The sequence below is a fragment of the Canis lupus genome, chromosome 15 (assembly GCF_003254725.2).
Source record: "Canis lupus dingo isolate Sandy chromosome 15, ASM325472v2, whole genome shotgun sequence".
Taxonomy (NCBI): Eukaryota; Metazoa; Chordata; class Mammalia; order Carnivora; family Canidae; genus Canis; species Canis lupus.
The window spans coordinates 35,861,953-35,873,000 of record NC_064257.1 but is presented as its reverse complement, the minus strand read 5'-3'; the positions used below and the strand labels follow the sequence as shown (position 1 = coordinate 35,873,000).

At 41.4% G+C, this 11,048-nt stretch overlaps 1 protein-coding gene across 1 annotated transcript in view; it reads left to right on the top strand.

The window, feature by feature from the left end:
• The first annotated feature begins 163 nt into the window (after positions 1 to 163).
• LTA4H (leukotriene A4 hydrolase) overlaps positions 164 to 11,048 on the top strand; it is a 35,012-nt gene continuing 24,127 nt past the window's right edge. The window contains exons 1-4 of the mRNA XM_025438691.3: positions 164 to 436; positions 6,405 to 6,535; positions 7,951 to 8,071; positions 10,446 to 10,514. Coding sequence (XP_025294476.1) covers positions 278 to 436; positions 6,405 to 6,535; positions 7,951 to 8,071; positions 10,446 to 10,514 — 480 coding nt within the window. The 5' untranslated portion in view covers positions 164 to 277. The remainder of the gene's footprint in view (positions 437 to 6,404; positions 6,536 to 7,950; positions 8,072 to 10,445; positions 10,515 to 11,048) is intronic.

Here is an 11,048-nt window from a genome sequence, read left to right as displayed (position 1 = left end):
CTCAGGAATGCTACCAGTCCTCGCAGCACCCCTCCGCACACACACTCCCAGGGAGCAAAGCGCACGCCTTGTCGCGCTGCACCACGGGACTTGTAGTTCCAGCCACGCTACACCCCACTCTTCCCTCACCTTAAGAAACTTCCCTTCCCGGCGGGCGCCACGAGTTCCGCTTGCTCTTTATTGCCTCCCTCTGTCCCCTGCCTCTAGCTCTCAGTCGAGTGGGCTGGCAGCCGGCTCTTGGGGTGCCGATCGGCGTGCGGAGGGACTCCCGAGAGCCATGCCCGAGGTAGTGGATTCGTGCTCTTTGGCCTCTCCGGCTTCGGTCTGCCGGACCAAGCACCTGCACCTGCGCTGCAGCGTCGACTTTCCCCGCCGGGTGCTGACCGGCACCGCCGCGCTCACGGTGCAGTCTCAGGAGGACAATCTGCGCAGCCTGGTACGGTGGGACGCGCGCCCAGTGCCCGCCTCGCCCCGGCCGCCCGCTTCTTGCCCCTCATCCCGCCGCCGCCCCCTCCCAGGCCCACGCTCGGGTCTGCCCCGCGCCTCCCTCGTGCTCCTGCGCAGCCCACAACTCCTGTTCCGCACCTCCCTTCAGCTCTCACTGGCTTCTCAGCCGCCCCTTCCTCGGCCCGCACTCAGCCTATGGCGCCCCTCCGCACCGCGCTTGTGTCCGCATCCCTCGGTCGCCCGCTACCTGTGCCTCAGTGGCTCCGCCTGCACCCTCTCCCCGACACCCCTCCCCAGGCCCTCGGCACATCCTAGCGCCGCATCCACGTCCTGCTCGCACCCAGAGCGCGGGCTTCATTGTAGCACCAATCCTCCCTCCCCCGCTATCCGAGTTCCCAGCGCGAAGCCCCCCGTGGCCTCCCCATTTCCTCGGCCTGCAGCCCACAACTCCCTCCTCGGGCCCCGAGTTTATTCCAGTCCCCGCGCACCTTCCCAGGCCACGGTCTCCTCTAAGTCTCGGACCCTGTGGCCTGCCGATGCTCACCGGACCCTCTCCTACACCTGCACTTCTGCAGCATAGGACCCATCGACCCGTCGTGGTAGGCTTCCCCCAGCCCCCCAGCCTCCCTACCGCCGTTCTCGAACCCCTTAGAATTTACGGCTCCAGACCCCCCACCCCCACCACGATTTGATACTTCCAGGCTCTGCTAGCAACATGCAGCTCTTCTTCTCCAGGGTCCTAGTCCTGCTGCCTTTGATTCTTACCACCCGTCTCTTCAAATAATTTAATGATGGATGGGCCACTCACGCTTTCTGAGCGTATCTCAATACAGTGTATTACAGTTGGTTTCAAGGAGGGAGTAATTATTGCGCTTCTTAGGAAGTAATATACCTCTACCACATCGCTAGCCACTTCAGTGATGAAAAACTTGTTTAGATTTGTGGAATGTTATTAAATTATTTTATCTATACAACATAACCTGTTTTCGGTGTTCTTACTCAAAGTGATAGTATTTGGATTGTATCTTTCCCCTGAAGAATTTCATAGGTGAGCATTTTAGAAATAAGAGGGACAGGGAAAGACCAGCCACGGTGTATTTTGCAGAGTGTTGTGGTATCTGCTTCAGCACGACATTAAGGAACTTGATTACTGAATGTTGTAGGCTTGATGGTGGGAAATCAGTGGGGTCAGTTAATTGGGCATAATAAGAAGTTTAGATAAGAATTGGTGGTTCTCATGACTCTTTTCCTACTTGTGTCATAGGCCTGTATTTTGAGTTCATTAATATGAACTAATATAGCAGGTAACCTACCCTTTGTCCTTTAACATCTCTGATTCTGATTTGAAAAGTAGGTGGACTCCCCTATGTATTGATATTTAGGCACCAAAAGTGCTACAAGGAAGAAAATAAGGTATTACAAGCAAGAAGGTTAACTATTTCCCTATAGATTGTACTTTGGTCTGCTTGAAGTACTGTGCTATCTATTATTGCAGGCAGCTTTGCCTGCACAGGATTGGCTGAAGTCCCGTCTCAATGCAATCTCCCTTTTTATTAAAAGAAAATAGATTTTGATAGTTTATCACTACTTAGTATGACCTTGCACCCTCACTTGTTTTGTAAAAATAAAGGTTGAACTCTGATCTTTGAAGAAGCAAGAAGACAGGATGCTTAAATTCTGAAAAGCCTGTACCTTCAGTGTCCCAGTCTCAACTTGCACATTGTTTTTGCGTTCCCCAAATCTTGAGAGAAGATTTTTAAATCCTGATGTCTGGTTAGCATGTCTGCTTAGCAAATTTAGAGCCTAAACTGATAATAATGTTAGATTTTATACAAGGAAGGCTAGTTGTGGTACAGTGACATCTGTGTATAATTGTTTGCTTATTCATGGTGACAACTTGAGGCCAAGAGTTTGGCTTTATTTCTTCAAACTCAACTTCTTTCCTCCACCAGATTACAGTCTCTTGAAGGTAGGGCTATGTTCCATGGCTCTTTGTATCAGGCTCCTAGTATAGTAGCACCTGCCACGCAGAGGACCCTCAAAAGTTTGATGAACTAGTGGGTGAATTCAATTAGAGTGCAGTCCCTGAGCCTTACGCAGGCTGTGCTAATAATAGTGCCAACTGTATCTTGAGGGTGAGTGGACATCCTACCTCCCCACCACCAATAGAGAGGACCCCATGCCCATGCTGGTGAGGACACTGAGTGTCCTTGCTCGCTCTATTCCTGGAGTCCTTGGTGCTGGGGAATGTTGAAAGAGCTGTACCAGTAGGTTTTACTAGGAGTAAAGCCCAGCTTTTCTAAAAATCTTTTTGAAGTTTTGGGTTATTTGGCCTCAAGCTTGGCATTCATTTGTGACAGTGTCCAAGCATTTGTTCCTTTTGTTGAAATTTTCAACCTTTTTTAGGTGTTCTATCAGCTGGTGGCTCAAAGAGGTTCTAATGTCTTGGCCAAGATCATATACTAGTGAGTGGCAGAGCCAGGGAGTGAACACAGATCTTTCTGACTACACACTCTCCAGTCTTCACTAAGTAAATGGCTGAGCCAGGAATCAAATCAAGGTGTTTTGGTTTGGGTTTTAACAATAACCCAATTTTTTTTTTTCATTGCAGCACCCTGCAAGTAACAGGTAGAAAATGCAGATAGAGATATAATACTGAGGCAGAAAGCTTTTTAATTTAAGCTATTACTTTGTCACAGAAAGAATTTGAGTCTGCTTAAAACAACATATGCTGTATAAGAAGCTTAAAAATAATTTAAGAATTTGGAGGAAGAGGGAAGGAGGATAGTGAAAACCAAACCCATGACATCAGGCCCTAGGAAGGAAGAAGTGGGTTGTGAGGTTTACATCGAGCTTGCCAGCAGCCTGTGCAAAAAAGGAATTAGTAAAAAAAAAAAAAAGGGGAATTAGTTATATATCCCATGGCAATCAGCCAGGTGCTTCGAAGTAGAACTGCTTTTGGGGGTGTTATTCAAAGAGGATACCACAAGATATAGTAAATTATATCCCTAATAACTTCCTACTATTTGTAGGTCTGTTTGCTACAACTATGTATGGTATCTTGGCCTTCTGCATAGTCGGTGTTCCACAATATTTGGTTGAAAAGTACTAGTTCCAACTTTTCAACAATGCAGTTTCCTTTTTTCCATTACTATTTTTGATCAATTGTTTAGTAGTATTTATTAGTGAAATTTGAAGGGGAATTTCTTAAGTAACTTGAGAATGATAGCTGAGGTCAAGACTTGGAGTATACAGCTTAACCACTGCATTTTCTCCTTTCTCTTGGTTCAGGACTCACTTCATGCATTAAGTGATACCTACGATTTTTTTAGGCACTGTACTAAACTCTGGGAATGCAAGCCCAAGTAACATTCTCTGTCTTCTTAAGAACCCTCAATCTAGTAGAGAACACTTATCATTCTAATGTGGTACAGTAAATGGCTATAGGAGAGATCTGGACTGACTACTGTAATAAGTACAGAGGATATGAAAAAGATTTCAAAAAATAGTCACAACAATAATTTGGCTCTTCTGATTCTGAATAGGTTTGAAAAGTTGAGGTAATTAGATATAATAGGATGTGCTCCTCTGGGAAATAAGCCAGTTGATTCATCCTTATGGCTATAAAAGTAGTATAAATATGAGTAGTTACATACATGGATATTCAAATTAAGTTTTTAAAATAAGTCAGAGAGCCATAAATAGGAATATGAAGGAACAAAGGAGTAACCCTATTATTCATAGTAAGATATAAGCCTAATAAAGCCACATAATCTGAATATGCAAGTACAAGAAGATAAGTCAGTTCTACTAATTTAGAGTAACAGTGGTTGAAGTACGCCAGAAAGAAAGTAACCCAACAGGAATAATTACCTATTTGGAGGGAAACAGGCGGCACCCCTAACAAACTTACCTGCTTTAAAACACACACACACACACACACACACACACACACACCAGAATGAAAATTTCTTTCCAACCAAATATTGTTTACTCTAGAGAAGTAGGAATCAACTTAATGATTATGGTTATGACTGGCCTTCTAACTCTCCCATGCTATGGCCGGCCAGATTTCAATAGAAAGATGCCAGAGGTTGGGAGATCAGATTGTAGGCAGTACTGAGGCAGGGTCTGACCTAGAGTGGTGGTAAAAGAAAATAAAGTATGAAGACAGTGTGAAAGAAAAATGTGTTAACTGGCTATGGGGGCTTGGCAAGTGGGATCAATTGAAGATACTTCTTTTTAAAAAGATTTTATTTATTCATTCATTCATGAAAGACACAGAGGCAGAGACATAGACAGAGGGAGAAGCAGGCTCCCTGCAGGGAGCCCAATGCGGGACTTGATCTCAGGACTCTGGGATCACACCCTGAGCCAAAGGCAGATGCTCATCTGCTGAGCCACCCACACGTCCCCACTGAAGGTTATTTGAATGTCTCAAACTTTAGGTACCTCGAGGATTCTGTTAACAGAAGAGAGAAATCAAGGGAGAGAACTGATTTGGAGACATAGGGTGGCTTCATTTTTAGAATTTTTAGAAGCCCACTGAATATGAAGCAATATTTCCCATGGAAATGTCAAGCAGGCAACTTAGATCTCTCTAAGTGGCAGTCCTGGGGAAAGGATGAAGAATTGGTTGATGAGGTGGGATAAGTGAGAACTAGGAAGTGTTCAATATGGTAAGAAAATCAAGGGATTGAGGGCACCTGGGTGGCTAAGTCAGTTAAGCAGCTCAGGTTGTGATCCCAGGCTCCTCTCCACCTCATGCTCCCTCCCAGTCTCTCTAAAATAAATAAATAAATATTTTTTTTAAAAAAATCAAGGGATTGAGGCTAGAACATTGGGACATATCCATTTTTAGGAGCTAGAAAGTAGGGGGAGGAAATGGCATTAGACAAAACCATTTATGTGTAAAGTCAAAGAAGCCAAGGAAAGGACTTCAAACAAATCATATGGCCCATAACGGCTATGAGTGGACAGAGGTCCAGAATACTGAGCAGAAAAGACCTCTTGAGCAGGAGGCATGCCCTGCCCTTTCAGAAGCAGAAGAGCTAGAAGCCAGACTGAAGAGAAGGAAGGAGGAGAGATTGATGAAGAAGTAGAAATAGCAGCCATATATTGCCCATGGAGTTTAAGAAAGAACGGAGACAAATGAATAGTTATCAGGGCAGAAGGATCAAGAGAAGTTTTAAACATAACATGGGAGGCTTGTTTACATTGTTTGGAAATGGTCTTGTGGCATAGGAAGGTTGAAGACTCTAGAACAAAAGATTAGTTAAGAGTGAAAGGTATTGTCTCTGGCGCTCAGAGGATTAGGGGGATGGAAAACACTGAGTCGCTTGTTGCCACTCCCTTCCTGCCCAGAGCAGTTGTCCTCAATGGGTAGATACACTCTCAGTCCTCTATGGGTCATTTGGTTGGAGTTGCCACACCAGGTTGGGCCTTCTCAATATACGTAATGGCAATGTACAACCCACTTATTTGCCTAATGAGTGCCATGGTTTGTTTTAATTTTTGGATGTATGAAAGTACCTAGGAGTTGGAGCATATGAATTCCAGGAAGAAATTGCGGTAAGATATATCAAGGTGTTGTGATGAAAAAAACTTCCGTCATAGATGAATTTTTTTTCATAGCAGAGAAGTTAAGTTTTAGGATACAGGATCAAAGACATTTTAACCTAGATTTGACTTACACTTGAGACCCTAAGTTTGTGTGACTATCCCAGAATTACCCAGCAATAGATACGCCAACTTCAGAACCAAAAATCTTTCAGTAAAATTAGAGTCCCAAGAGACAGGACCTACACTGACTTTAATTCTTCTAATTTCACTCCATTTTACTATCAGCAACTAGTTCTATTTTGTAATCATTATAGTTTACCTATATCTAATATTAGTTTTCTCTGGTGTATATTGAACAATTTTCTTACCATTTAAAAATACTAACTTAATTCTAGACTTTGGATACGAAGGACCTCACAATAGAAAAAGTGGTCACCAATGGACAAGAAGTCAAATACACTCTTGGAGAAAGACAAAGTTACAAAGGATCACCAATGGAAATCTCTCTTCCTATTGCTCTGAGCAAGTATGAGTGTTACCCTTCTCTTTTATATGACGAAATAATGGAGAAAAAGATTTTTAAACAATCTTCCTTTCTAATTTCTAGTTTGTGTGTATGTAGTAATTGGCGCTCTTACTGATCTGCTGTTCAAATTAAAGCTTACAGTGAAAATTGTATCTTAAGATTCTAAAGAAATTCATTGTATGAGATACTCAAGAAGAGGACTTTTGATAGTGCTATTTCTTTACTGATCATGGGAGTGATCTAGAGTGATGACAGAAGCATGCCATCTTAAGGAAACATTTTGTAATCATCTGGGAAGCTTTTATAAGATGCACATTTTTCACCTTTTCCCCAGAAGCTGGCTACTTTTATTAATGGAATAATGGCAATGACAAACAGAACAGTTTCTATGTACTAGTCTTGAGATAATGCCTTAAATACATTCCTTTATCTGATCCTTATGGTAACCCTTTGTGGTATGATTTCCATTTTACGTTGAGGAACGGGAGCTTCAGAGAAATAAAGTAACTTATTCAAGAAAGAGGCAGCCACAACTGTCATATTGAGAGCATATCCCACTCCTTGATAAATTGGGAAGGGGAAAAAGGATGGAAAACCATTGGCCTAAAACAAGAGTGATCTACCCCACCTTTCAGTGGCCAATGTTCTCATGCCTTCTCTTCCCGTTTAGGAAAAAGAAGGGAAACACCCACAAATAACTTGTGAGGGAGATCTCACTGACCTCACTGTACAGATCAAGAACCATAGTGTAGGTGGTAGAGTCAGGATTCAAACATAGGCACTGTGCTGGTCTCCAAAGTTCTTGCTATTACCTCATTACCAGTGCTGCTCAAACTATCTGGGGTGAAGGACCAGTTTTTGTTATTTCCAATTTGTCACATACTGATTCTTTTATAAAAAATGAATTACTAGGAAGAAGAGATCAAAAGCGAGCACACATTTTTGAGTCAACAGCCATTAGAGTCACTCTAAAAGTTTCTAAATGTGTATTATCAATTTCTTGACTTGTCCCATAAGTCAAGCACTGCTTTGTGTCATGCTCTGGCACCCACCGCTGTGTGGTAGTCCACCTACCGCTGTGTAGTAGTCAAAGTTCCAAAATTATTTCTTCCACTTTCCCACTATGATAAAAGATTGCATGATATGACAGGTGTAAAGTGTCAGACATGCAGTGGTGTATTCAACGAATATTAGTTCTATGACGTCTTCAGAAGCACTTAGTGTGGTAGAGTGGAAAGGATCCAGTGGCAGGCAATCAGGTAAGAAACTTAGGATGCAGCATTCCTAGAGCTCATTCTCAATCAGTAACAAGACCTAATAAAATAACATTTTTATTATTTAGTCTGTGTATTATGAATTCAAACTTTAGTTAGGTTGAATTATACTCTGCTAATATATTTGTTTGTTGCATACAGAAATCAAGAAGTTGTTATAGAAATTTCTTTTGAGACCTCTCCAAAATCTTCGGCTCTTCAGTGGCTCACTCCTGAACAAACTTCTGGGAAAGAACACCCATATCTCTTTAGTCAGTGCCAGGTAAAAAGAAGGATCCAGAATGACTAATTATACAAAAAATTCCCTGCACGTTTTGTTTACTGAAGCCAAGTGGACAGTGGTCTTTCGGATACTCAGGTCTTACCTAAGATAGTATTTTAATTTGTCATAAAAATGACACACATTTTCACTGATATCTCAGTATTAACATATTCTTATATTACTTTAAAAAAGAAACTCAATTTGAAATCATGTCCATTGAAAGTAGACTATAGGGTCATTTTTATATTTATATCCTGAGCACCTAGGATAGAACTTAGCATTCTTGAATGGGCACTCAAGAAATGGTTATAAAAGAGAAAGGAAAAAAAGTAATAAGACAAAAGTAATATGTACTGATTATGAAAAATGTTAACAATAAAGAAGTGGAAAGTGAAAGATCAGATTTTTCAATCTTCTCCAGAAGTAACCACCAGAAGTAACCACCATTGAGTTAGGTGTGCAGCCATTCCAGATTTTTCTTATACTTTTACAAATGTATATGGTATATAAACATATTAAATGTAACTTTAAAATCCTACGATTTAAACTATTTCTGTTTAAAGATTAAAAATAAAGAATCTCATAATCAAAGACAATTTGTCACAAGGTTAATACATATGAAACTATCTTCTAAAAGGAAAAAAGCCTAATTTTGTTAGTAATCTGATAATTTATAATGAAAGGCACTCATTTCATTAAATGCTTACTGTATTTTCCAGCATTGTGCTGGGTACTTGGCATATTTAATCCTCAATATTCCTATGTGATAGTAATATCACATAGGCTCAAATTTGAATACAAGTCTAAAAAAGGAAGCAGTATTGGAACACGAAATAGACAAGTTTACTTTCTATTGCCAATTGAAATAATTTTTTAATCTAAGAAATCCTTAGAACCTTAGTTCAGTTATCTGAAACAGATGTGGTTTTCTAGGCAAGAGCGCACAAGTGGTGCATTTCTTATAATATTCGATTTTCAGTTAGTACTTCTAACAGAATGTCCCATAATCTCAAGTTGGCGAGAAATGCAAGATTTGAGAGTCACCAGAATGTGAATTTTGAATATGTTATTCCATTTCTTATTGGCAACAGTGTTTGAAATAGAGGAAAGAGATTTCAGTTAAATTAAGAAATGACTGCAGTTGATGGGAAACATGTGGACGTGATTTTGTTTGATGAGTTTGCTGCAGTTCTCTGTACACTTGCCCGGGTGTGGGTCTATCCAGTGAAACACATCTGAGAACCCCTGTGGCCTCACTGAGTCCCCAAACTAGGGACTGCAAAGGAAGTCTAAAGGCATGGTCTTAGATCCCTGTTTTGGGAGGGAGAGTCAAGTGGTTCTTCTAGTCCTACGTAATCCATCTAGAGATCATTTGGGATCCCATATCTTTGGAGAATGGACTAGATTTGAAATGAAAAGGGCTAGAGTTTGAGGGTTGTAAGGAATCTTGTTGAGGCAGCAAGTATGTCTAGAATTTAGAGATGTTCAGAGAGATGTTAGTGTCAGTATTCCTTTAAGTTCAGGGGACCGTCTCAAGGAGTCTGGGGCTCCTTTGCTTACTAGCAATTGGCAAGGAGTCTGGGGCTCCTTTGCTTACTAGCAATTGGCAAGGAGTCTGGGGCTCCTTTGCTCACCAGCAATTGGTCCAGATTTATTTGTAAGGAGGCCAGGGTATAAAATTGAAGATACCCGGGTCTTCCTTCTCAATGGAACCAGCATTCATGACAGATGAATGCGGAAGCAGAGAAATGCTGCATATGTCAATGAATCTGTCCAGATGGTACTGAGAAAGACTGTTCTTTCTTCTTCCTTTTCTTCTCAGTTTTCGCTCTCAAAGTTTGCTGCAAGATTGGAATGTCAAGATTCTAGTGACACTCCCCAAGCAGTTTTCCTCAGAACATGGGCGTCCCATTAGATGTTAATAACTAACCAGAGAAAGGGGACTTCCTGTTAAAACAAGTATACGTTTCTTTGTTGTAGGTATTTTCAGAGTCTCCAGGAGGCTAATGTTCCAAATGACTCTTTAAGACCGGGATGTAATATGCATGGTTCTCAATTTCACTTCACCAAAGAGCCCTTTTTTCTCGGGGTCCCTAACAGCATCTAACTGGACATTGCTGTTACTTAGGGCAGAGAGTAGGAAACAACGCTTAACATTGCTTCATGCTTCAGCTGAAATGTGAGGACTGACCAACCATACATTAAAATGGGAAATCAGACCTTTTTTGCTCCTTCAAATGATCTGAAAAAATGTGAGACTTATTTCTAAAAAGAATGTGTCTAAGGACAGTGCTGCAATTTTAATTAATTTCATAATGACTTGATTTATAAGAAAGGGAAATAGCCTTTTTCTTTTTCCCTTCCCCCGTCCCAGGCCATCCACTGCAGAGCAATTCTTCCTTGCCAAGACACTCCTTCTGTGAAATTAACCTACAGTGCAGAGGCAAGTATCACAAATTATTAACTGAATTAAATGACTCATGTAAGTAAATGTGGTATAAATGATAAGGAGAGATAATAATTGGATTTTTATAGTTAGTAATATTTCACTTCATTAAATTCTACAAAAACTATGTAACAAAGAAGCTGTGGACCTCTTTTTGCATCTCTCTTTTAAAGACTTTTATTTTTAAGTAATCTCTACACCCAACATGGGGCTTGAACTTACAGCCCTGAGATCAAGAGTCACATGTTCCATGGACAGAGCCAGCCAGGCACACCCCAATATCTCTCTTTTAAAGGCAGTTTCAAACATAAGTGTAATGAAAGGAAGTAGGTACTATTCTGATTTTATTTTATTTTTTTTTAATTTTTATTTATTTATAATAGTCACAGAGAGAGAGAGAGAGGCAGAGACACAGGCAGAGGGAGAAGCAGGCTCCATGCACCGGGAGCCTGACATGGGATTCGATCCCGGGTCTCCAGGATTGCGCCCTGGGCCAAAGGCAGGCGCTAAACTGCTGCGCCACCCAGGGAT